The sequence below is a fragment of the Ochotona curzoniae genome, unplaced genomic scaffold (assembly GCF_017591425.1).
Source record: "Ochotona curzoniae isolate NIBS_2020 unplaced genomic scaffold, NIBS_Ocur_1.0 scaffold_2453, whole genome shotgun sequence".
In the NCBI taxonomy this organism is placed as follows: domain Eukaryota; kingdom Metazoa; phylum Chordata; class Mammalia; order Lagomorpha; family Ochotonidae; genus Ochotona; species Ochotona curzoniae.
Window position 1 is genome coordinate 4,599,766 of NW_024467094.1, and position 27,675 is coordinate 4,627,440.

Genomic DNA, 27,675 nt, shown 5'->3' on the forward strand with positions numbered 1-27,675 from the left:
GATAGCTGCCAGCACCTGAGGCATGGTGTGGCTGGCTGAGAGGAACCTCAGAAGAGGGGTCATGTAGGTCTCAAGTTCATTTTGTGTCTCAGTCTTCTCCATAAAATGGAGCTCCTAGCAAGATGTTTATGATTCCTTCAGAAGCTAAAGTTCTAAAATCTAGGGGCAGTAGAGGAGATCCACTTTTTACAGAGGAATAAGTTCAAGGACCAGAGTATACATATAATTTGTATGCATGTATAGTAGACCAGAAACACCTACCTTACTGTATTCAAATCAATATGACAGTGACTATGACCCCAGTAAGTTGCTACAGGCAACCTTCCTGGAGAGCAAACACAACTTCTGAACTCACAGGTATAAGAAAATTGTAAGAAGAAAAGAAGTCAAGAAGTCCTCAGGTGCAGGGTCCCAAAGCTTTGGGCCATCCTCGACTGCTTTCCCGGGCCACAGGCAGGGAGCTGGAAGGGAAGCAGGGCTGCTGGGATAGAACCGGCGCCCATATGGGATCCAGGGCATGCAAGGCGAGGACCTTAACCACTGCGCCATCGCGCCGGGCCCAAAAATAAATAAATCTTAAAAAAAAAAGACAAAACAACGAAAACCAGGCCCAGCACCACAGTTCAGTGTCTAAATCCTTGCCTTGCACAACCTGGGATCCCATGTGGGCACCAGTTCGTGTCCTAGCTGTTCCACTTCCCATGCAGCTTCCTGTTTGTGGCCTGGGAAAGCAATCAAGAATGGTTGAAAACCTTGAGACTCTGCACCCACATGGGAGACCTGGAAGAAGCTCTTGGTTCTGGTTTCGAATCGACTCAGCTCTGGCTGTTGTGATCACCTGGGGAGTGAACCAGTGGAGAGATCTTTCTGTCTTTCCTTCTCTCTGTAGATCTGACTTTCCAAGAAGAATAAATAAATCCTAAAAAAAAAAAATCAATCTACAGCTCTACCTACCATATGATCCAGCTATCCCACTTCCGGATATGCCTCTGAAGGAAATAAGATCTGCAGGAAATGGAGCCAATGAAAGATACACCTGCATTCCAATGTACATTGCTTTACCATTTCCAATAGCCTAGATACAGCCAGGGGCTGGCACTGTGGCACTGCAGGTCAAGCCACCAATCGTATTGCTGGAGTGCTGGTGTGACTCTCAGTGCTCTGCTGAGATCTACCCTTCTGATAATGTGTGTCTGACCCTCCTGATTCCTGGCTTTGGCACAGTCCACCCCTACATGTGGCAGAATTTCAGGAAACGACCAAACAGGTGTAAGCTCTTTCTCTCATCCATCCCCTTTTGTCATTTTACTTTTCAAATAAATTAAATCTTAAGGAAAAAAATTGACCTAGGTGTCCACTGAAGAATGAATAAAGAAAATGTTTTACTTAAAACATGTGTAAATATGGACATATATATATATATATATATGCTGGAATATTATTCTGCCATAAAAACAAATGAGATTTTGACAATTAAGGCAAAAAGAGTGGAACTGGAACTAGAGGTTACTGCATTGTTAAATAAGACAGATACAAAAAAGAAACACCTGTTATCATATCTGGAAGTTTTATATATATGTGTGTGTGTGTGTATAAATGTGAATATATATGTATATATACACATACATATTGTGTATATAGAGAGATATATAAGTTTGCATATATACCATCATCCTACCTTCCACATACCACACACATACATCTTGTGTTTTGCAGCACATTGGGGTGATTGTGGGTTATGGAAATGTACTTCATTTTATATAAATAACCGCAACAGGGGAGCCGATGGGAAGATGAGAAGATGGCTAGGCTGATCACTTGATAGCATTGGCTTAGAATGTGTATGCGTGTGGAAATATTACACTGTACTTAAAAATTCACAAGCATTACATGCTAGTATAAGATTTAAAAGACAACCAAAAAGAGAATGGAAATAGGCCCTAAAATAAGCACAGGTTGTTTGATACTCTGATTTGAATTCAGATTAAGGGGACACTGGTTCTGTCCTACCCTGGATACATTGGCATCGGTTTTCTCCTTATTTCTATAACTGATACTGTAAAGACAAGAAGCCCTCTACTAGCTGACACTAAGGCCCTGTTGTGATTCAGCTGTACGAGATCTGTGCTGGCACTGGTCTTAGTGGACAGACTACTCTAAGCTCCATCTCCTCCCATTCTGATATGCTCTATCCCTGGACACATGAAGACTTTCCTGGCCAACTGTAGTAGAATATAGAACCCAACTCAGCCTCATTGGATCGTCACAATGCTGCAAATTAGAACGGCTAGTTAAAAATCATCTCCATTTTTTTTTTCTTAATATGAAAAGACAGAATTGGGTGTTGAACCCAGGCCTTCAGTTCCCCCTTCAGGAGTTCTCTCTACCAAATGCTCCTCTCTCTGATTGCTGCAAAGTATTCAGCTGGGCACATTTCTTTTTTTTTTCAAAAAGAGAATCTTCTACTCAGGTTCAGATGCTGTTTTGCATTTCTGCTTTGCTTTAATCACAGCTTTTTGAATGCAGGCACCAGTGGTTTCATTTCTGTCATCTGATACACGGTACTGTTTTGTGTGTGTGTGTGTGTGTGTGTGCGCGCGCGCGCGTGTGTTTAACTTTAACGAAGGTTTTGCAGGAGTCTCGGGCCTCCCCCAGGGCTAAAAGCTTCCTCACTTATTTTCATCCTGTGCGCCAGTGTAGCTGCTCACAGCTCCGAGGACTCTGAAAGCCTAGGACACCTGAAGGGATGTTTTCTCATGGGCTTTTAAAACTGGTTGAATGGATTTAAATTTTCCTATACAGATATAGGAAAGTTGGCTAAGTTTCTTCTTGGTGAAACTCCCACTGCATGCTTGGCACCTGAGTGGGAGAGAAGCCCCGTGGCGGCTGTCTGACATTTCATCAGCTGAAAGGTCAGCGCCTGCATTTCCATCAGGAAAGTGGTATTCTCACACCTTTGGGGACCTCTGGGGTTCTGCTGGCTCTCTCCTGTTGGGTCCTTGGCCTGGCTGTCTCTAAGGGGGGATGTGAAGTTGTCAGAGAAATCAGAGCATGGAGAAGTGCCAAGGGTTGCTGAGCAGACAGCATAAGACCCTCAGAGGTCAGCCTCAAGGCCCACACATCCTCCTGCCTTTGGAGAGTTCACGCGTGCTCCCAGGGCTTCTGCTCTGGGAAGGGAGAGGGAGACGGCAAAGTTCCTGCGAGCCAGTGAGGACTGCTTCCAGCATTCTAAACACTTGGCACAACGCGGGGGAGGTAAGGTGGGTGCTATAGGCGGGACCTGAAACTGGAAAAGATGCTGATTCTTTTTGCTCCATCTCATGTCTATTTTGGAGTTTTAGAAAATGGCTTTGCCTTTGTGGGGGCGGGGGCAAGGGAGCAGGCTGAATTATTTTCTTTTCCTCTGAAAGTATCTCAAGACCTATCCAGGCCAGAAAGAGTAAGTTCTGTCTTAACAAGCGCTCATGGGTCTGCTCCACTGTTGGGAGGGAGGCTCCAGATGTTTGCTGTACAACCGGAGATTCATGTGAGCAGAATGTTAACACTCAGCACAGAGCGGGGCTGGTGTTATTCCAAGCGCTTTGTGTGCGTTTCTGTAGGGTGATTAGAGCAGCATGGGGCTGCTCTCACCTCACCGCCATCCCAGGAACTGGGCACCAGTAACATCATCAAACTTTGGACACACAGGGAGAGGAAGGTAAGAGAGGTTATTTGTCTGATGTTCTGGATAATTACAGTTCACATCCTGAGTCTTTTTTATTGTTATTATTTTTTCTCAGTTTCTTTTTCTTTTTGATTAAAAACTTCCTGACATATGAAGAGCTGCACATACTTTATGTATATGGCTTGATAAGTTGGGAGATAGTTACACACCCATAAAACCATCAACGCAATCCATCTCATAAATAGATCATTCTCGGGCCTGGTGCAGTGGCGCAGTGGTTAAGGTCCTCGCCTTGCACGCCCGGGATCCCATATGGGTGCCGGTTCTATCCCGGCAGCCCCGCTTCCCTTCCAGCTCCCTGCCTGTGGCCTGGGAAAGCAGTCTAGGATGGCCCAAAGCTTTGGGACCCTGCACCCGCGTGGGAGACCCAGACGAGGCTCCTGGCTTCGGATCGGCATAGCATCGGCCGTTGCGCTCACTTGGGGAGTGAATCATTGGACGGAAGATCTTCCTCTCTGTCTCTCCTCTCTGTATATCCGCCTTCCCAATAAAAAAATAATAAAAATAAATCTTTAAAAAAATAGATCATTCTCATCCTTAAAGTTTCTCCTTGCTTATTCATATCACCATTATGATATTTCAGGAGGGCTAGGGGGAGGTAATAAAGACACTAAAGATACAATATACCCTACTGGAACATATTTTTAGAAAAGAAGAAAATCTTGCCACTTGTGACAACTTGAATATATAAGGAGGACATAGAAGGCTGAATGTCATGAAATGCCACTTAAATATTCAAATTTGCTGAATCAGAGAGTGGACTGATGGTCACCAAGGGCTGGGGAAAGTGCAGAGGCTTTAGTTGGGATGCCAAGTCTGGTTGTACAATACAGATTAGTTCTGTACAATTGTCTCTACCGAACAATACTGTACTGTGCACTTTAAAATTTACTGACAATATCTATGCTCTTAAATGCTGCATCATATGTCCTGATAGCTAGTCAGCAGTAAGACACTGATTCGCATAATATTTAATAGGTTGTTTTTAGATAAAATATCTTCTTGGAAGGAAAATAAGAAAATGGATAGGAATGCAGGAGGGGTAGAGGAGAGGATGACAAAATACCCCATGCCCACATACGGCAGCCAATACCATGAGATGAATATTATGTTTCTTTTCTACTCCTAGATCTGATGAACCCTCGGTTTAATCTTCTATGAACAGCCTGGTGTTTCAGGAGAATAAAGCCAGGATGACTTGGAATGATGATCTAGAGTAAAGTGCTTGTTCCGGGAGTTTTTTTTTTTTTTTAAGATTTATTTATTTTCACTGGAAAGGCAGATATACAGAGAGGAGGAGACAGAAAGGAAGATCTTTCATCCAATGGTTTGCACCCCAAGTGGCTGCAATGGCCGGAGCTGAGCCAATCCGAATCCGGAGTTTTAGAAGGTTGCAAGGATGTCTTGCGCTCAAGTTTCTATATATACTAAGTACATTTTTCCAGCTCCCCATCTATAAAATAACACATCACCAGGCAAAGTAGTGTACATACACCAGCAGGTGCTGCCACACAAACATTGCAGAAGCAGAGATGTGCTCACTTACTCAAAAGGCAACAGCCTTGAAACACTCAACCTCATCTGTCATACCTCATGAGTGTTTCCTACCACAGTGGATACATTTAGTAGAACAGTAGGTAGCTAACTGAATCACAGGATGTTTTCAAGTTAATCCCAACACTTAGATGCCTTGTTTTCTAAACATTGGCAGAAAGATCAGTTTCCCCTCCCTCCCCTCAGTTGCAAGTTTCAATGTATCTGTTGACATCAGCACATCCTCTTACCTGATCTTGGATCATTGCTCCACCAAAAGCCCAGATGGCAGCAAAAACAAAATAAAGCTCGTAGATGTCCTTGGGGCAGTCCACAGGAATGGCCTCCTTGGTTAGGAGACATTCAAGAAGGTAGCACACCATCTGAACCATGCTGCTCTCCGGGATTGGAATGATTCTCTTAAACCTGCAAAAAGAGATCCAAACGTGCTCTAAGAACCTTGGTACCATATTCTGGAGGCACCAATGGATCGCTATGGAATTTGCTGTGACTGTGGATGCAATTATGTGTCAAGTTCTTGGGTTACAGAGAACCGTGGTGCTACTTAAGTCTTTGCTCACATCAGCTGTTTTGGTTCAACTTCCTTTGCAAAGGAGTCAGAACCCAAAGCTCCTGTTTTCCAGCTCTCTCTCCTCTGATCACTCCCCTCTCCACTCTTGCCTTCCTCTCACACTGACTCTCCTCTTCACTCTTTGGAAAATGCAGATGCTTGCAAGAAAACAAGCCAATCACTCCCCACCCCCCAACAATTTCTTCAGTTGTCAAAAAGCACCTGGGAAGGCGATCTGGATACAATTCTGAGGTGTCTATCCCCAGACACTTATTTCACAAATCAAGGCTTCACTGAATGGAACTGCTCATCTGAACAGATCTATGTTTGACTCAGTCCTGGCTCAGACTCTCTATTTCAGTCTTAGCTTTAGAGATCTTTATTGAGAGTCAGAGCTCAGGAGATGCACAAAGGACAGCCTTTGCCCAAGGCAGCAGGGACAGGAACATGCACACACACACACACACACACACACACACACACACACACACACACTTTTTTTTCTTGGTTACTCCCATTACATCATATGTATGTACCAAGTAGCCACACTGTCACTGCCCAAGGGCTAAGGTGTTGATGGGGCTGTGGGGAGGTAGAGTGCCCTGTGGGAAGATGTGCAACAGCATCAACTTAACACTCTCCAAGTCACCCACCCACCCAGCATTGGCCTGTGGAGTTTCACAAGGCACCACTTTTCTGCAGTTGGTACAGTTTGTACTTGTTTTGAAATTAGCAAGTCTTGCATCACTGCTGTGATGGGCTGCAGTAGTCTAGGCATTGCTTCCATTTCTCAGGGTAAGACCGAGGCTTTAATAAGTCTTTTTAAATAGATTTAATTACACATTTGAAAGACAAATGGGGAGGCGGGGAGAGAGGGAGAGTGATCTTCACTTGTTGATTCATTCTCCAAATTTTCACAATAGGTGGGCCCAGCTGCCAGGGCCAAACACTTAGATCATCTTCCATTGCTTTCCTAGCCAGATTAGGAGGGAGCTGAATCAGAAGCTGAGCAATAGGGACCTAAACTGACACTCACATGGGGTGCTGGTGTCTCAGGCAGTAGCTTAAGCCCACTGCACCTCAACATCGGTTCCGGCTTTCCTTCTTTCACTCAATGCATCTGTGTAACAGGATGATTAAATGAGATGCTCTTGGGCTCAGTTTGGATGAGGTAACAAAACAATGGGGGGGGGGGGCGAGAGCTGTCCTGTTCCCAAATGAAATTACAAGTGGAGCTAGGACTTGCACAGGCACTTGCAACCCTGGCTGGTCTCACCCTCTTAAGGGTCCAACAAAGAGGGAGCAGCTTGAGATGACCAGAAAGAGGTCTGGAAGGAGCCTTGGTGTACAACGAGCACCCATACCCCTGCAGGGAAGGCAGCTGTTTGCCTAGGGAGCCAAGGAAAGCGGCTGCATTGGCATGCTCTGAGACAGTGAGGGACCTGTACCCGAGAAGCCCAAGGAACAGCCTCTGTTCCTGTTTGTCAGAGCCAAGGAGGAGCTGGATCCAGGTATGTATGGGCTGTGTGCCCATGGGGCTGAAATGCTAAGAGCACCGCCTGGAGGGATGAGGTGTACAGGACACCTGCTGAAGTGGTACACGTGATCAGCTGAAGGAAACACATCCCCCTCCCCACCCCCCAAGAACAGTGGTTGGCAGTGAGGCATTCAGGGAGCTCCCAACATCTTTCAAACAGAAGCGGTCAGGTTTTTTAAGCTCTGTCACTGACACACGTCTAGCCAGGTGAGACCTCTCCCACCCTTTTCCCTCTTCTCTCTGTCATCACTCAACCTTAAAGGACCAAAAACTACAATTGATAGAGAAAGGAGAGAAGAAGTCAACAATATACCCCTTTCCCTGCAGATTTTAGTTCCTGGATAGGTGCAAAAACTGGAGTTTGCTTCAATGATCTGACACGTGTGTGTGTGTGTGTGTGTGAGAATAAGCAAACAGATGCCTTTTTATTACACAAGAGTGATCAGAAAAGTCATACTTGGTGACTTGGATCTCATACAGGGCAAAAAAGCTAACCAAATGAAAAGGATTTGAAGAAACCATAAGAAATGGAATAGGGATGTTTGATAATCTTTACCTGTTATTCAATTAAAAACATTAATGTGAGGGGGATGACCTTGTGGCACTGCAGGTGAAGCTGCCTCCTTCAATGCCTATGTCCCACAGGGACATCATTTTATGCTCCAGCTGCTCCATTTACTCTACAGCTCCCTGTTAATGGACTGGGACGAGCAGCAGAAGATAGTCCAAGTGTTTAGGGTCCTGCCACTCATATGGGAAACCTGGATGAAGCTCCTGCCTCCTGGCTTTGCCTGGCCCAATGTCAGCCGTTGCAGAAAGTGAAACAGCAGATGGAAATCCTCTTTTTCTCTGTATCTGTCTCTCAATCTTTCTCTGTAACTCTGACTTTCAGAATAAATATATAAATATTTCAAAAATTAATATATGTTATAGTAGCACACCTATGTAGGAATGGGTCTGCATAAAGTCAGTGTTAGGATGCTGACTGCATAAAACAGAAGCAAGACCTTGAAGTAAATGCCCCCTGTCTTACTCACTGGACCTCCATGGGGGCATTTGGATTCTTGGCTCCCTCACACTTCAGGCAATGCATCCCTTTACAGGGCTGTGAGAATGAAATGAAATACCTGGAGTGGCCACCTCTACCTGATAGATCTTAATATGATTTTTTCCTTGACATTATTAGGATCCTGAGCCTGGGTGGAGAGTTGTGTTTGGATAAACTTCAAAGCACACATGGTCAGGGCTCCCGCTGCTGCACTCCTCTATCCTCCCTCCCTGACAAATGCACAAGTTTGGCGTCTCTGTTTCCAAAGAGTTTGAGTGGGAAATTGCCTGACTTTCGGTCAAAGGATCTATCAGCTAAGCATTCCAGGCAAAGCCGAAGAATAAGCATAGATTATGTTCCTGCATTCACACCCTTGCCTGGAGGGTTAGCTCATTGTTACTACCCTTGCCCGTTTGAGGCACTAACCATATCGCCCATTCCCAGATCCTGCTGGCCATCAGGGCTTCTCTGTCCTATTAGCCCCCAAGGCCATAAAGCCATGGTCCAACAAAGACTAAAAGCTTTTCAATGGCTTCTGAAAAAGGGGATGCACAGAAAAACAGCTATTGACCCCGAAATATAAAACCTATGAAAAATTACAACAAATACTTCATTAGAAGTTTAAGATATACTACTGTGACTACTACTCACCCGCAGCTCAATTGTTAGTTATCCAAAGCTCAGTTTTTAATGTGGGAGTGTGTTTCCAGATCAAGGGGCAGGCAAATGGAGCAAGAAGGCCTGTGGCGCCTTGGGACCTTGTCTTACCCAGACTGAAGTTCTCCCTGCTTTTCTGTACTCTTACTTGTGAGCCATTTGCAGGCACAGCCCTGTTCCCATGCTTGACAGAAAGCAATTTAAGTGATAGACTTTAATTCCTGGAAACAATCCTGAGGCGAACTTGTGGAATCTTCAGGAACTATCGATCTCTGAGTCATGGCATGCGTTCAGCATCAGCCTCTAGTGCCCATTCTTGCCTGAACAACGGTATTGGGTACCAGGTTCACAGCACAGTGTACAATGGTAAAGAGAAAGAAAGAAAAAGGCATGCAAAATCACAATAGGTTCTAAGCCTGAGGATCTCTCTGTGCAAACTCATGATATTCTTGCTGTAATAAATATTCTGTTGATTAAGAAGAACAAACCTCTCTTGTTTATGGGACGAGTGTCCTCAGCGCTTACTGCTTTTACTTTCACAGGCCTATAGGAGGGAAAGTGAACTCACAATGTTGGGTAGGGCAGAACTGGCTAAATGATGCGTTCTATCCAATTCCTCCTGACTTGGGCCATGCCAGAAAAAGGAATAGGAAGTGGACCCCAGACGTCCCTGAAAAATGTCTCCCTCAGAACATCTGTCCCTGACGAATGTTACCTGTTGATCTGACCTTTGCAAGGCAGCCGCTGGCCTTTCGGGCAGATGGATCCGAGGCTCAGGATTGCTGCCTGATATTACAGCTGCTAGCGCTCTTTAGATGCACCCTTGTATCTGAAGGCACTTGGGCCTTCCTTCTCTTTGCTCATCTCTTCTTGCCTGAACTGCCAGTAGGCATCCCATGGCCATCCTGATGTGTGTCCCCCTCTGCCGTCTGTTGTACCTGGAGAGCTCTGACTTTGGGGACACGACAGGATATCAGGAGTGTGCCAACATGCTCTCTATGGGTGCTTCGACTTGTTACTTTTTAAATTTCTTGGCTTTACCTGGTTCTGAGTGTGTCTAAGCAGATGGGAAGATATTTGTCAAACAGGATGGTCAGGTTGGCTCTCTCTGTCTGGAGCTCCCTCTGGTCGATCCAGCTGCTCACTGGAGCATTCCATCCCAGGTCTGCTGGGTTGATGTATAGGATCCCTGGGGACACAGAGGGCATAGTTCAGTGAGTAGTCCACATGTGTCCCTATATTTTTCACCATAGAGTGTGATGTTCTCTGTTCAGAAAATGTATAGGAGTTTTGCCTCGGCTGGAGAGGGCTACTGTGCTAGCTAGCAAGGACCAACTCTAATGGCCCAGTAACAGCTGAGTGGAGAGTTGCCTTGAGAAGTATCCCAAGGACAAGTTGAAGCTCAGGAAAAAAGAAAGCATTGATGGTTAACACTTGTCAGTGTGGGAGTGTGCTGTGGGTTGTTTGGTGACCTCCTAAAAAGTACAGTCCATGTTATCATCTGGGACCTATCAATGTGATCTTATTTGGCAAAGGTATCCTTATAGATATAAAGATCTTGAAATGTGACTCATCTGGATTATCTGAATAGTACATTTACAAGTGTTCTTACAGGAGCTAGAAGGGGAGAGACAAGTTCACGGAGCCACAAGTCCTGGGACTCCTAAGCTAGAAGCTGCAAGGAAGCCTTCTCCCCTAGAACCTCCAAGGTGAGTGTGCCCTGCGTGACCTTGATTTTGAACGTCTGACTTCTGCAAGTGTGCCTGAATATGTTTCTATTGCTTTAAAACCCAACCCACCAAGCTTGTGATCACTGGTTGTGTTTGTTACAGTATCCCTGGGGAAGTTAGGAAGAGTGACAGAAATGATTCCCTCAGGTTGTGTTCAGCCACCTTAGCATAATGTCTTTCAAGAGAACCTGCAAGATCAAAGACATTCTCTGATTATTTTATCGCCCTTGTCTATATTCCTGTTGAACCAAAGTGAAGCTGGAGGCACTTGTGTCAGTGGAGCTCTGTGACCTAAAGGACCATACCTGCTCTGGAGACAGTTGCTGGGGTGGCCGTGCGCAGGTGGCTGATCTCAAAAAGGAGTTTCATTGTGGGGTTAAGGGGAATCCTCTCATTGCTCGCCAGAGTCAGCACCTGGAGACCACAGGAGGCACACGGTAAGTGGGAAGCAGTTCGGATGTGTTGACAGCTGCCAGGGATTTGGGTAATTACTGCCGATTGGGATTACGGATGTGCTATGGCTTGTAAGTATCTCCCCAAAAGTACATGTTGGCAGTTTAATCCCCCGTGCAACAAGGTAGAGGGGGATGGAGCTCGAGAGGTGGCAAGGCCACGAGTGCTTCACCCTCATGAAGTCAGGGAGCTGGATGCCTTGCTCGTTCTTGCCTGCTCTCTGGCCCTTCTGATCTCTGCTGTGGGCTGATGCAGCATGAAGCAAGGCGCTGCCTGAAAGTGGCCCCTTCACCCCCGAACCTCCATCCTTCAGATATTACCCAGTATTTCCATTACAGAAGCACAACATGGAGCAAGTCAGGATGGCTGTTTTCTTTTTTATTGTATTTTCTACAATAACTACCCCCCTCCGTCTCATCCTCCTTTCCTGCCATCTTTGTATGTGTTGAATCAAGCAAAAAATATGATCGAAACAGAATCAGTGTCAAAGATTTAAATGAACTAGACCATAATGGGAAGAGTAAAACACAATTTGAAGTAAAGGGCATAGGCTTCATGATACAACTCTTCCTTTCAAACTCATCCTTCTGGGAAAGCGTACTTTTATTCTAATGGTTCTGGGAACTTTAAGACTACTTGAAAACTTGCAATTTGGATATGGCCTCTGAACAAGTAGAGCAGCAGCTGCCAGCTAAATGACCAATTTATTGGCATCCAGTTGGTTTTTTATCTAAAGTATGCTTCCATGTGTAAATGTTTGCTACCATGGAAGATATATGACAGACAAGGAGTGTTTCTGGGAAAAGAAAAAAAAAAGGGGGAAATTTAAAACACTTGAATAATTAATTCAAGATTCCTTTCCACTCCAAATAGTAAATGAATCTACTTACAGGAGCTTCTGAGGGAAATTACTACAGAGCAGAGAGCAACAGCAAGAAGTCAGAATCGCTCAGGAAATACATCTGTTCTGGATGCTTCCAGTCCTAGCTCTTTCCTCTGAACTGAACATTGTATGGAATCTGGATTTTTTCATGTGTCTGCAACCCTGGCGGGTGGGGGAAACTGCCTCCTAGATAGACAGTAGGCGGTGCAGGTCTCCCATCCTCCCTCTGCCTTTGGTACCTTGTTGTCATCCATGACAGTATTCAGAGACTCAATCCACATTGGGTCTATGTCACCATCCAGTACAATCCACTTGGGTCCCTCGTGGGTGAGGTTGGCAAGCTCCCGCATGATGGATGAGAACAGTCCTGAAAGGAACCGCCCGGAACTCATTTCCCACTTCACCATGAGTTCTTTCTCTCTAACCCCAGCTCTTCTCCATTAGCTACTCAGAAGGGGATTGGACAAGAAGGCAGATTGGATGTGGCTTTAGATCTTGCTCTTTCTAAATCTTGACAGTGCCTAGAGTGTATTTCCCCTGTGCTTCAGTACAGCTTTGTGTGACATCAAGGAGAACAACCACAACACCAGAGAGCACAGCTTTTCGAGTCGCAGGAGACGTGGTGAAATGCGTTTCAGCAGGTGGCCGTGTGACATGATGGAGTTATAATCAATTTTCTCAGCTAAAGATTTTGTAATTGCAGCCCTGGTAAGGCTTGCCAAACACAGACTCCATGTGATTCTAATTGTCTTTACATGGAATTGATATGTTTACTTGCGCAGGATTGCTTTTTGTGATATGAAATTTACTCAGACAATACTATTGTATGATTTTTTTTTACTTATTCAAATACTGCTTTACGTCAGTAATAGAATGCTGCAGGTTTTAAAAATATGTCTGTTTGGCTAAATGCCTTCCTAAATATTCAGTTATTATTATTATTATTATAAATAGGATTTTTTCCCACATTTCCATTTCAACTGACTATTGCTAGTATAGAGAAAGGTTATTCAGTCCTGTGAATCTGCTTGACAATTTTCATATTAGAACTAGCGATTCTTTCAATAACATCGTGCAGATATTGTAGGTATGAAGTTGCATAATCAGAAAATAATTTTTCCTCCTATCTTCCAACTGATATAATGTATTCCATTTTGTTGTCTTACTGCATTTTCTGGAACTCCACTCAAAATACTGAATAATTATGATAATAGGCCTCTCTGACTTGTCCTTGATTTTAGAGGAAATAACTTTAGTGCATGAGGGTACATCCAAAAGTTTGTGGAAAAGTGGAATTTTAAAAGGTTATTTGGGTGCAAAAATAAATTCATGCATTGTTTTTTCAAAATACGCCTTTTCTGGGCCTGGCATGCTACCCTGGTGGCTCAAGTCCTTGCCTTGCTTGTGCCAGGTTCCCATATGGGCACCAGTTCATACCCCGGTTGTTCCATTTCCTATTCAACTCCTTGCTTGTTGTCTGGGAAAGCAGTAGGGGATGGCCCAAAGCCTTAGAACCCCACACAAGCATGGAAGACCTGGAGAAACCTCCTGGCTCCTGGCTTTGGATCGACTCAGCTCCAGTTGTTGCAGCTATTTCGGGAGTGAATCAGCAGCAGAAAATCTTTCCCTCTGTCTCTCCTCCTCTCTGTATATCTGACTTCAAACAAAAATAAAGAAATCATCAAAATATACATTTTCTGCAAACCATGTGAAGTACTTTTATGTAATTATTCAAAATAATTTAATCTTCATTCTAGCATTAGGCAGAGAATGTATATTTCAGGTTGCTATTTTACTTGGAATTTTCTGTTTGAAATGATTTGATTTTTAGGTATCCATTGATTAATGTTTTTTGTAAATATCTTCAAATGACAACTGATCTACCTTTCCCTTTCTGGAATAGAGTCTCGGTTAATGTGTACTGTTCGTCGAGGCATTGCTGGATTCTGTCTACTGACTCTAGGGCCTTTCTATGTCTACAATAAGTGAAATTGGACTATCATTCTCTGTTCCGTGTAAAAGTTGATATCGAGGCCTCAGCACAGTAGCCTAGCAGCTAAGGTCCTCACCTTGCATGCACCAGGATCATATGGGCACAGGTTCTAATACTGGTGGTCTCGCTTTTCATCCAGCTCCTTGCATGTGGCCTGGGAAAGCAGTGGGGCCTTGGGAACCTGCATGTGTGGGAGACCCAGAAGAGGCTCCGAGCTCCTGGTTTCAGATTGGCTCAGCTCTGGCCACTGTAGCTGTTTGGGGAGTGAATCAAGGGACTAAAGATCTTCTTCTCTGTCTCTCCTTCTCTCTGTATATCTGACTTTCCATTAAAAATAAATCTTTAAAAAAAGTTGATATCAAGCTTATTCTGGTTACATAATATGATTTTTGAGTTCTTGTTTTTTTCCGAGTTTGAAATTACTCATTTTTTTCTTCTGCTAGCTTTAAATTTTTTTTTCATGAACTCAAGCTTTCTACTTTCCGTTGATATCGCTATTGAGCTCATTTTTAATTTTGCTAGGAGCCATGTATTTTTTCTACTTTTAAAAACATTTTGTCATCTAATTAAATATTTTCTTTTCATTGTGTAGGTAGGCATTATTACAGTTGCTTTCTGCTTCCTACTGAAATACCTACATATATATATAAAAGATTTATTTTTATTACAAAGTCAGATATACAGAGAGGAGAAGAGACAGAAAGGAAATGCTATATTAAAACAATCTTTTATATTTGTATTTCCTAATGTTCTGAATCCCATTTACCTGGAAGTTTTCTTGTGTGGTGAATACAGTTTTATGATGACTACATCTTCTTTTTCTCCTCCCACCCTCCGAATTTGATGTATAAACTTAATAAAATTCTGAATAGGACTTCAATGGAATTTAAAAGTTTGAATTGTGTTATTGAGCTTACATTCAATATGGAAGAAGCGCCTGAGATAAATCAAGGAAACCATAAGAGGCTACTGAGGTGGGACTTAGCTCAACCGATATTGAAATATCCTATATAATGATGACAGAATTAGAAATACAATGATGTTAGTATTGCCTTAGGAAAGTAGGTGAGTGGAACAGAACAGAAGCCCAAACCAGGTCTCAATGCAAGAAATATAGATGTTAATGAATGACAAACTATTATTTAAGTTGGAATTTTAGTGAGGGGCACCTATTAATTCATTAGGAAAAGTTGGCTTACATAACCAATGGTGCAGGCACAGTCAGTTTTTCATCTGGAAGGAATTAAGATTGATTGCCTAGCCTATCTTATACTAATCCTCCAAATAGCTTTCAGGTGGATAAAATCTACTACTGTAATTAAAATCTGTATTGACCAAATTCATGGTAGAATCTTGGTATCTGAAAGAGCTACAAACTGAATAGGAATCCTAGTTGCCAAGAAGATGAGACAGACCCTTGATAAAAATGTACGTGCAGAAATATTTGACCAGAAATATTTTGATCTACAAAAAAGTGATAAATGAGGAAAAACATTAGCAAGAAATATAGCCAACCATATTTCTTAGAAATTCATAGGCAGTGAACTCTTGCAGGGTAATGAGAAATACTAAAGGGAAATTAAAAAAGAAAAATTACAAGAGTCAATTGTTACTAGCAATCAGAAGTAAAAAGATGCTAAATCTCACCGACGGTGTTACAAAAATCAGAGCTGCTGCTTGTCCGCGCCCCTTGATCTGGGCCCCTGATGGATGCTCCCAGTCTAGAGAGATGCAGAGCACTGGACTGGTGTGACCAATCATGCATCCAGAAGTTAAGAGCGAAGGGAGGTCTCCTCCTCCTTGCAGAAGCCATAGAAAACAATGGTCCTATCAGCTCCTGGGGAGTTCTCTCTTCCAGAGTCAGGCAACCCTTTCCAATGCCTTTCTGGAATACTTAGTTCTTTAAAGGTGAGGCTGAGCTCAGCACTGAATGGGCACAGGGGTCAGCAGCCAAGGTGGCTCGAGGAACCTCCTGGGATGCAGTGGCTCTCTTCACATCAGCAGGAGCCTGGCCCAGGCAAGGTATTTTTTTTTTTTTTAAGATTTATTTATTTTTATTGGAAAGGCAGATACACACAGAAAAGGAGAGACAGAGAGGAAGATCTTCCATCCGATGATTCACTCCCCAAGTGACCTGACCGCAATGGCCAGTGCTGTGCCAATCTGAAGCCAATAGCCAGGAACTTCTTTCCAGGTTTCCCACATGGGTACAGGGTCCCAAGGTTTTGGGCCATCCTAGACTGCTTTCCCAGGCCACAAGCAGGGATCTGGATGGGAAGTGGAGCTGCCAGGATTAGAACCGGCACCCATATGGGATCCCAGCACTTTCAAGGTGAGGACTTAAATCAAGCTGCAGCCAAAGTCCTGCCCTGCTTGCTGCTCTTCAGTGGACAGAGCTCTCCAAGGAAGGAGAACATTTTGAAGGCCTGATGTTTCCCTTAAAGTCCCACCTGTTTTCTCCCCTCTCTCCAACAGATCAGGTCAAAGTTCTCTCCTCTGTAGTTCATACCATGACATCCATGCCCACCCCTTCTCCCCTGTCCCCAGGCACTGTGAGAACGGCAGGGACTTTAGCCTAGTGGGGGTGGGATTCCCCTTCCTACCATCTTTCCACTCTCGCGTGGCTGGGTTGATGATGCCGAAGAGCTCATCGTTGGTGACTGCTTTAGGGTTGAGGTCCGTCCAGACAGGGCGGCGTCTCATGATTTGATAGGTCTTGTGCAGCGACCTCAGCACCTGAGACTTGCCCGTACCAGCGGCGCCCACCACAAACACAGAGTGCCGGACGGCCAGGAGCTCCTCCAGCTGGATCACCTGGGGGGACAACCATGAGAGCCAACCATGGGGATGAACTTGCCACCCACTTCCAGCATCCCCACTGCACTCCAGTAGCAGGGCTGCCACCGGAAGGAAGACCTGAAGTTGACAGAGAGGAAGGGTAAGTGCCCCAGGATGGAATAAGGATATGAAATAACATGGGACAATGCAATTTTGGTATTCATTTATTCGCTCTTCTAATTATTGGTCACTAAGTGCTGGAGGGTACACCAGGTAAAAGATATCCAGAGGTGGTCTCAGTTTGATGGGGGAAGAAAAAAATCAAGTTGACAGATGAGTAAGGTAGGACAGAAAGAGTCATAATTGTGATATTTACAAAGAGAGGAGGAAATGCTTGATTTTGTACAGATATAATGGCACCAAGAATGGCTTCTCTGCTGAAGGAACATTTGAATAGAAGCTTCAGGAATAAGTATAAGTTTGCTTCAAAAGTGCATAGGGAAGCTGTTCCAGGCAGGTGTAACAGGGAGAGGCTTGCAGGGTACGGCAGAGCCTGATGTGGTTATGGCTGACCAGAAGGTGAGGCTGAGTGTCATGTCATTCTGAAACCAGCCCTTCTCCAGGCTCATCTTCCCCTACTGTTGTGAGAGCGCACACATCAGAGTGGGAATCTGGTGATGTCCTTGTCACCACTCTGTGCCTTAAAGCTACTCTCTGACTTACATGGTCCTTGTCCAGCCTGACCCAAACCAGCCTCAGTGTTCCCTCTCATCCTCCAACACACACACACACACACACACACACACACACACACACCAGCCCAGCAGCTCATGTCTGGGTTTTTGCCTTTGAGCAAACTGTATCATCTATTCAGAACCTACCCTCTCTCCTGCCTTTCTATGGCTAAACCCCATGCCCCTTCAGGAAGCGTTGGATCCAAGGTAGGGGTCACGGATCCATAGCCTACATCAAAGCACCGCACAATATTGCAATGGTTACTCTTCCTGTCCCCTATTCTAATGTCAGCTCCTTGAAGACAGGCAGAGCTCAACTGGTGATCTTTCCCTTCCAGAGTCTAACAGAGAATCTGGCACATACCGAGTGCTGAATAAACAGGGTTTTAAAATATGATAGACAGTGGAGAAGGTCTTGATAGGACCTTTGAGCTCCTGAATATTATTATAGATCAAGTTTCTTTGTATTGTTCAGTGAGAGATTCTTACCAAAGGAAAAGCAAAACATGCAGCAGAACTTTGTTGCCAGGAAAACAGGACCATGGGAAGCATTTTCCCCTCATACATTTATTTATTCAAGATTATTTTTTTTACAGATTTGTTGTATTTTTATTGGAAAATCAGATATACAGAGAGAAGGAGAGACAGGGAGGAAGATCTTTCTTCTGTTGATTCACTCCCCAAGCAGCTGCAACAGTCAGAGCTGAGCCAATCCAAAGCCAGGAGCCAGGATCCTCTTCTGGGTCTCCCACACAGGTGCAGGGTCCCAAGGCTTTGGGCTGTCCTCGACTACCTTCTCAGGCTACATGGAAAACGGAGCTGCCAGGATTATAACAGGTGCCCATATGGGATCCTGGTGTTTGCTAGGTGAGGACCTTAGTTAGCCACTAGGCTATCTTACTGGGCCCTTATTCCAGATTTTAAAAGGTGATCATTATTGATGGCCATGTTTTTTAAAAAATCGGGTGATATAGGTTTTAAAAAAGAAGGCTAGAAGTGTCCCACTGGGCCTGGCATAGTAGTCTAGTGACTAAATCCTAACATTGCATGGCTTAGGATACCATATGGGTGCCAGTTTGAATCCCGGTTGCTCCACTTCCCTTCCAGCTCCCTGCTTGTGGCCTGGGAAGGAGTAGAGGATGGTCGAAAGCCTTGGGACCGTGCACCCATGTGGGAGACCCGGAAAGAACTTCCTGGCTCCTGGTTTTGGATTGGCTCAGCTCTGGCGATTGTGGCCACTTGGGGAGAGGGCCAGTGGATATAAGATCTGTCTCGCTGTCTCTCCTTCTCTCTGCAAATCTATATTTCTAATAAAAAGAAGTGTCCAACTAACAAATTTGGAGAAGAACCTTAGCCCTAATTCAACATGAAGGTAGCAAGTTAAAGCTAGTAAGTTAATTTTAGGGGAAGATAATTAGCTTTGGTTGTGGCAAAATGATTTTCTGTACTATTGATTGGTGTTTAGTTTTCATTGCATTGGTGTTTCTTCTTTTGCACCCAAGGCATTGCTATTGCTATTATTCAGAGCCAGTAGTGGAACTCGTTCCTTTTTTTCCTCTTAGCCAACTCAATTAAGATGTAATCAACACATAAAAAATGGTATGTATTTATGGTGCAGAAACTGATGTTTTGATATATGAATACACTATGAGATGATTAAATCAAAGTTATTAGCATATTCATTACCTCATATATTTATCATTTTTGGATGGTATGAGCGTTTAATATCTTTTCTCTGAGCAATTTTCCTTTTCGAAATTAATTAATTCATTTGAAAGATTGTGGCACACACAAGCACAGAGGCAGAGACACAGAGAGAAAAAAACAGAGAAAAAGAAAGAGAGAGAGAGAGGGAGGGAGGAAGGAAGAAAGGAAGAAAAAAAATCTGTTCTCTGTTCTTTGGTTTACTCCCTGGAGGCCCACAATATCTGGGGCTGAGTCAACGAAAGCCAGGAAACTGGAACTCAATCTAGGGCTCCCACATGGGTGGCAGGGATGCAAGTACTTGAGCCATTAGCTTTTGTCTCCAGGGTGTGCACTAGTAAGAAGCTGACACTGGAAGCAAAGCTGGAACCTGAACCCAGACACTCTTACTGTGCTTCAAATGTCCACCCCTCTTTGGAGTTTTCAAGTATATATCACTGTTAAGTGAAGTCTGTATTCCACTTAATAGATCATCAGAACTTATCCATCCCAACTGAAACTCTGTACTACCCTCACAGACAAACCCAGGATAATAAGTGACGACCTGCCTGGGCATATCATGGCTCAGTTAAGCTGGTTATAATCATAACCATTACAGTGCCCTAACCTGGAAGTTAACTAAAATACATAAAGACTTTCACCTTACTCTTTATGTTTTTTTTAAAGAGTTATTTATTTTTATTGGAAAGTCAGATTTACAGAGAGGAGGAGAGACAGAGAGATCTTTCATCTATTGGTTCACTCCCCAAGAGGCCACAATGGCCAGAGCTGAGATGATCTGAAGTCAGGAGCCAGGAGCTGTATTTCTGTCTCCCACATGGGTGTGGAGTCCCAAGGCTTTGGGTCATCCTCAATTGCTTTCCCAAGCCACAAGTAGGGAATTGCATAGGATGTGGAGCAGCTGGAATACAAACTGGTGCCTCTATATGATCCTGGCTCTTGTAGGTAGAGGATAAGGCATCGAGCCATCTTGCCGGTATTCTATGCTGCTGGTCTTGCAGGTGTCTTTCCAGGATAGGATTGAGTTGAAGCTCTATAGACTTGGTTTGAATTCGGCCTTTGTTTTTGTCTTTTGAGCGTCAGTGAGTAGGTGGCTGGCCCTCAGGCAAAGGGGCTTTAATCCACCCATGATTCTAATGTATTTGAATGTTCTCAACACAAAGAAATGTTGCAGTTCTTGGGTGTTGGCTGTTGCAATGACATTGATCTGATCATGACACATCGTATTCATACGTATATCTATATGTATTCAGATATATAAAATGTGATATGTGCCCTATAAACATGTGCAGCTAATGAAAAATTTGAAAATAATTACTTCCTGGAGACCACTTCAAAATTTTCACACACTCAGCGAAATGGTACCTGCACCAACACGGCTTCTGCGCCTCAGCCCTGCCACACTGCTGTGTGTGTGTGTGTGTGAAGGGGTTCACTCCACAGGGCAGGGGGGTGTTTGCTTCATTTCCCTGTGAGATCACAAGTTCCCAGACAGCAGGGGCTCCTCCACCTTTGGCGTTTCCTACCGTGCACCCCTAAGAAAGCATTTCATACCATGCACCCCTAAGAAAGGGCTGTTGACATGAGTAACTACCGGGTAGACCCCTTGCTGTGCCTCTAAAGCAGCCCTTGATTGAGGGCTAGGTCCCTGGTTCAAGAACTTAACAAAGAGAGAAATCTAGGGAGGGCCACCCTCAAGTACCTTGAGCACAAAGTTCTCCTCAGCCTGGAGCTTCAGTTCCACCACCGCCTTTCTCACCAAAGCTTCAAACTGGAAGTCTCTCCGGCGCGGGACGTCCAGGGCAGGAAAGAGGTCCCCGATCAGTCCCATGAACACGGGCATGTCGTCCGTCACGATTTTGGGGATGTTGAAGTCACGCAGGGAGCGCATCAGGACTTGGTCCTCAGGCCGGTCAGGGTCCCCTCGCTTCAGGGACCCTGCCACCACCAGCACTGACTTGATGGCCCGAAGGCCCCAGTCGTAGTGATCCTGTGGGTAGTTGATACCAGTTAGACCAAAGCTGCTGGGATGCACAATGCCACGTGCTGGGGGCAGGGGCTGCACAGTACAGCTGTGGAGTCAGTGTCAGGTCACTTCCAAAGCCCAGGTGAGGGCCATGGGGAAGGGCTGATGACTTAGAGAATCAGGGTCCCAGAATTCCAGTCTCTGGTCTGAAAGTTACTTTTCCGGCTATGGTGAGAACAGGTCAGGCACAGATACACAAGGGACTGGGTGCCCAGAGGATGAAATGAAACCATTCGCAGACCTTTCTGGCTGCACCTGTACATTTTTTGGGGGGTGGGAAAGTGGAGAGTTGTCAGGGAGAGTGCTCTATGAGCTCTTAGAGATGCTATAGGTACAGGCTGTTTCTTACACGCTCAACCCTGCAGGGCTTCAAGCTATGGGAAAGCTTTTTTTTTTTTTTTTTCAAATTCCTGAAAGAAGGTTTTATCAGAAGTGGAGCTCATTGATACTGGTCACAAGTAGAGGTCAGGGGAGAGTGGATCGAACTGCTAGCTTCCATTTTTACAATGGCACAATTGTTGGGGTAGCCGGGGAGAGGGGAGTTTGTGATTCAGAGCATGCACTTTGAACTTACGCATGCTTAGGCAGCTCTGTACTTGCTTTGCAGCAGCTTACTTAACAAGAGCTGTGATAAATGCCACAGAGGAAAAGCTTAGTGTACCAGTGGGGTCAAAGGACATGGTGGCTATACCTGAGTTGTGGATCAAACTGTCACCCTTGAAGGAGTGGACATTTAAAAATCTTTTTAAAATTGAAAGCCAGTTACAGAGATGGAGGGGAAAGAAAGAGAGAAAGAGAGAGAGAGAATCTTCTACCTTGTGGTTCGAATGGCTAGAGCTGGGCCAAGGCAGAACCAGGAGCTCAGAGCTTCACTCGGATCTCTCACATGTATACTAGGCATACACTTGGGTCATCTTCCACTGCTTTCCTTGGTATATTGGCAGGGAGCTGGATATGAAGTGGAGTGGCTGGGACTTGATCCCATACACATATGGACAGCTGGCACTACAGATGGTAGCTCAGTCCTCCATGCTATGGTGCTGGCCCTTGGGGTGACCATGATTAAGCTGCCAGAGTAGGAGGTCCATGTTCTACAAGACAGTGTCTGGGTGCGACTCCTGGGGCACACCTAGGAGGCAGTGGGTCATATTTCAAATACTTGGGTCCCTGTCACCCATGTGGTAGACGTCTATTGGGTTCCTGGCTCTTGCCTTTGGCCATTGTGGGCAATTTGGGAGTGAATCAGCAGATGGGAATACACAGGGTGAGAACTCCAAAGCAAGCTTTGAGATTGGGCTGTAGGAGCAGGAGTCACTGGCCAGAACTGAGTGGTGGTGAGACCCTAAATGTGATGAGCAGGGAAATAGGAAGACAGTATACCATTCTCTCTCTTGAATATCAACTGCATAGGGCTGAGAGAAGCCCAGGCAGTAGAAGTGATCAAATTCAGATAACCCCAAGGGGAAAGTGAAACTCCTTGGGGATAGCCCATGCTGCCTTTGCCATGAAGACATCCTCTATCCCAAGTCATGTTCTCACTAAGGTTTTATTCCTCATGAGTATATCTGCCTTTAGGCAAAAGCCACACCTAAGGTGATCAGAAATATGAGCAATGAGATCTAAGGAGCAAGCTACTCTCTTCCCAACCCTCTCCCCAGCTCATGTCCCTTGGGAGAGAATTATTCCTTCACCCAGGAACTTTTGTTGACTACTGCAATGCTTCTCATGGGATAAGGATGCCTGTCAGATGATGCTAAGTATTCTATTTGGAATGGAGAGCTGTGGCTAGACAATTCTGAAACATGTAGAGTCGAGGAACAAAATTGGGGTTGGTCGTTTGGCACAGTGGTAAGATATTACTTAGAATACCTGCAACGTTTCTCAGAGTGCCCTGGGGTCAAGTATTGGCTCCGTTTCTGATTTCAGCTTCCTACAAAGATGTACTCTGAGGGAAGATAGGTGATGAATCAATACTCGAATTTCTGCCACTCATGTGGGAGAGCTGGATTGAGTTCCAGGCCCTTGGCTCAACTGTTGCGATCATTTGGGGGAGTGATCAAATGGATGGAAGATCTTTTTTTTTTTCCATTTCAGATAACTAAAAGAAAAATGAAACTTTTCAAAAATGAACATGAGTCATTACTGTAGAAGTTCTTAGAGCTTTCAATATGCCCATGGGCATAACTGATCTCTATGAGAAAATTCAAATAGGTTTCCATAAGAAGCCAATTGGCCCCACATCCTTTCAAAGCTGAGGCTGGTACGTAGTATCCGGTCACCTGGCCTTCCCTATAGATCTTACCTGTTTGGAGAGAAGCTCTTTGCACAACTTGTAGAGAGTGATGAACTTTCTAGCTAACACCCGGGCTTCAACGAATCCTTCTGCTACCAGCATGATTTCACAAATCAACTCGAAGTCTGGAATAACCATTGCACAGGGCCTGTGAAAAAGGAGACAGAGCCCGAGATAGTGTCTCAGACACAGAGTTGGTGGGGGAGGGATTTTAAGACAGGAGACCCTGGCTGAAAACACAAGAACGCATCTGAACCTGCAAAAACAAATGGAAGACACTCAGCAAATTATTTCACCTAAGAATTTTAATGTAATGAGCGGGTTACGAAAATAAAGGAGGTGAATTCTCTCACCCAAAGTGATCTTAGCAGATAGTGGCAGAGTTGGGGCTGTGACTCAGGTCTTGTAACTTGAGTCCAGCATACCTCAAATAAGGCATGGATTATTAAAGCAAATGGTGAAGTATAGATTGAAGGCAAAGACTGAAGAACTGAATGCTGAAAAAGCACCGAGAGTCTCTCTGGTCTTCATCCTCAGATGTGTGTCTCCTCCAAACTTAGAATCCCCAGGCCGCTTCTGCACTGATTTGTTCTTGCACACATGCAAGTTTCTCTTGCTAAGGTCTAAAGCAGGTATCCATTAAATCCACCTTGATGCAAAATACAGAAGTAATGTTCTGTCTCTAAACAGTGATTTACTGTAATTTTCTCCCCTTTGGCATTAGAAACATTGGACTATAAAATTAGGCATTTTGAAATCAATTGGTTAGGCATGCAACAGTAACTAAAGGTTGTTACATTTCTTTAATTACATTTTCCCTATGCCCATAGAAAATTTTCAAATCATTTCATTCAATTATACCATTTGTTTGAAATATTTTACTTTGCATTCAAAGGAGCAGCCGAAACATATTCTTAAAGTTATTTTCACCCCAGGGCCCGGCGCCATGGCGCAGTGGTTAAGGTCCTCACCTTGCACGCCCGGGATCCCATATGGGCACCGGTTCTAATCCCGGCAGCCCCGCTTCCCTTCCAGCTCCCTGCCTGTGGCCCGGAAAGCAGTTGAGGACGGCCCAAAGCTTTGGGACCTTGCACCCGCGTGGGAGACCTGGAAGATGCTTCGGGCTCCTGACTTTGGGTCGGCTCAGCTCAGGCTGTTGTGGTCACTTGGGAAGTGAATCATTGGATGAAAGTTCTTCCTCTCTGTCTCTCATCCTCTCTGTATATCTGTCTTTCCCATACAAATAAATGAAAAGTTAAAAAATAGTTTTCTGGTTTTCTTCCAACTTCTGACTACGGATCCATTATGGGCTGCTAGGAACTGCGTGTTTCCATCCTGCCACCTACATTTGAAATCCTTCAGATGTTGAAATCCTAATCCCCGAGGTGATGGTGTTTGGAAGTGGTACCTTGCGGGGATGATTAGCGTGAGGGTGGAGGTCTCAGGATTGGGATTTGTGCCCTGGAAGGAAGAGTCTGGAGTGAGCTGTTCCTTCCGCTACATGACAGCAGAGTGGCAAGTCATCCATCCACCTGTGACCAGAAGAGACCTCCTCCCTGGTCTCGGACTTACAGCCATCACACACTGGGGGAAATAAAGCTACACTGTTTGTTCAGTCATTCAACCTGTAGCATTTCATTATAGCAGCTCGAAAAGACAAAAAAAAAATATTCCATGGGAGTTAAAAAAAAAAAAAACAGCACATGAAAGGAATAATTCTGCCTTTATCTTTTGTCACATAAAGTTTTTTTTTTTTTTAAATATGTCATAAACAAACAGCAAACAATGCAACCGTTTGTGGCCCTGGGCAGCAGAGATGACTCAAGTGTGCACACGTGTTGGCTCCCCCACATGGGAGAGCTGGTTGAGTTTCCAGTTCCTGACTTTTGGGGAGGTGAACTAGCAGAGGGGAGACCTGTCTTTCTCTTTCAAATAATATGAACTCATCAACTTTTAATAGTGTGAAGGACTAGGCTTCTGAAAACTCAAGGAAGTGTTGGCAGCCTCCCCAACACAGAGAGCACTTGGTCTGTCAGTGCTCAAATGAGACCACCAGCTTTGTCGTAGCTCTCCTGGATAGTAGCTCAGTAAGCAGAAAATCAGAAACCACGGAGCATCCTTTTAGTCTTCTCTGTGTTGGGGACCACTGCACTTTTCTGAAAATAGAATGCAGACTCCAGCTCCTGCTAGAAAATGCACTTGTGTTTTATCAAAATAAAGAAGAGTTAAAAACATAGCAATATTCACGGGTGACGAGGGTGAAATAAAAGAGGTGTTCTAACGCATTGCTACTAAGAGTGTAATTTGGTACTACTCTTTTTAGAAAGCAATTTGGCAATGTGTATCGAGAGCCTTAAAAAAATGTTCTTACCCGTTAACTCAGTAATTCTGCTTCTGGGAAGCTAGCCAAATAAAATAATCATGCATACAGAAAAAAAGATTTATATACAAAGATGTACATTATAGTATTATGCATGAATTTATTCTAAATGTTAGAAACGGTCTTAATATTTATTTGTGGGGACTAGTTAATTACATCGTGGACCATGTACTTGATAGAAAAATATGCAGCCATGAAATGAGATTTATTAAGAATATCTAATAGAAGAAAATATTTAGGATAATATGTTGATGGGACTAAAGTGAAAAACAAAGCAAGACATAGCTGGGTACAGATGACAAATGTATGGGTTTTAACTATGCATATAAACAATGAAACATGAGCAAGGAATCATTTTACTCATAATGGCATGACAGGTGGTTTTCAAAAATCTCTTTTTAGGGATGGCATTGTGGCATAGCTGGTAATGCAGCTGCCTAATAGACTAGCATCTCATATGGATACTGGTTTGTGTCCTGGTTATTCTGCTTCTGCTTCAGCTCCCTTCTAACAGCCTGAGAGAAGCAGTGCAAGATGGCACAAGTGCTTGGGACCCTGCCACCCATGTAGGAGACCTGAATGAAGTTCTTGGCTCCCGGCTTTGGCCAGGCCCAGCTCCAGCTGTTGTGGCTATCCTGGGTGTAAAACAGCTTTCAAAGAAGATCTCTCAGTCTTTCTCCCACTCTGTGTAACTTTGACTATTCAAAAGAAAGAAAGCAAGACAGAGAGAGAGAGAAAGAGAGAGAGAGGAAGAATCATAACCAAGTCTCATGTAAATTCTCACAATTTTCTCTTATATGTCACATAAAGAGCAGAAGAAACTTCCCTTTGGGAACCCTGCTGTGGGTCAGAGCTCATCCAATGCTCACCTGAAGAGTGCCTTGAGGTTCTCAGGCAGCTCCGTGCGGCCCGCATAGCCTGGGTTCATGGTGATGAAGATGCCCACGGATGGATCCAGGCTAATCTCTTCCCCGAGGAAGTTGAACCGCTGCTTCTTGTCTCTAATTGCATCTTGGATACTTTTGACCTGGTGAAGCAATCAGGGGGAAAGAATTATCCTGTATTCCTGTGGTCAGGCCCCACAGGAAGCTGGGAACCCCTGCCTATACTCAGCCTAGGCAACAGTTCTGTGGTTCCTTTGCTGAAGGAGAGGCATGGCCATACCCTGGGCCACTGCTGATGGGCACTGAGTGAGTGTCAGAAAGAAATCTAGCTCTTTACTTCCCTACATGAGACCCTGGGGCTGTGAGGACGGCAGTCAACAGTAAAATAGGTGTTTCATTTTCTCAGAAAGGAGGTTCCCTCTGCAGCCATCATTCAGCATGCATTAGTGCGGACCACAAGTCAGGCACCCCTTTGAGCACTCTGTGAACTTTTTTGTACCTCACCCTGCCCCTTAATCTCACTACCCACTCCTCCACCCTGGACCCATTTCTGTATGAGAACGCAACATGGCAAAATATGGCAGCTTTACTCTGTCATATAGCTACCAGTGGGGTGTGAATCCAGTCCAGTGGATTTCAGAGCCCACGCACCTAACCAGCCATACAATAGTGAGAGTGCCCAAACCTATTTTCTGGGCTTGTCTTAAGGCTGAAAGGCAGTTGGGTCTGTAAAAAGCTCAGTGCACA

At 44.5% G+C, this 27,675-nt stretch overlaps 1 protein-coding gene across 1 annotated transcript in view; it reads right to left on the reverse strand.

The window, feature by feature from the left end:
- The window catches only part of DNAH9 (dynein axonemal heavy chain 9), a 283,503-nt gene that overhangs the window by 132,398 nt on the left and 123,430 nt on the right, over positions 1-27,675 (reverse strand). The window contains exons 29-36 of the mRNA XM_041000388.1: positions 26,914-27,071; positions 23,674-23,812; positions 21,048-21,335; positions 16,733-16,943; positions 12,376-12,503; positions 11,106-11,214; positions 10,112-10,259; positions 5,509-5,683 (exon numbers count right to left, since the gene is read on the reverse strand). Coding sequence (XP_040856322.1) covers positions 5,509-5,683; positions 10,112-10,259; positions 11,106-11,214; positions 12,376-12,503; positions 16,733-16,943; positions 21,048-21,335; positions 23,674-23,812; positions 26,914-27,071 — 1,356 coding nt within the window. The remainder of the gene's footprint in view (positions 1-5,508; positions 5,684-10,111; positions 10,260-11,105; positions 11,215-12,375; positions 12,504-16,732; positions 16,944-21,047; positions 21,336-23,673; positions 23,813-26,913; positions 27,072-27,675) is intronic.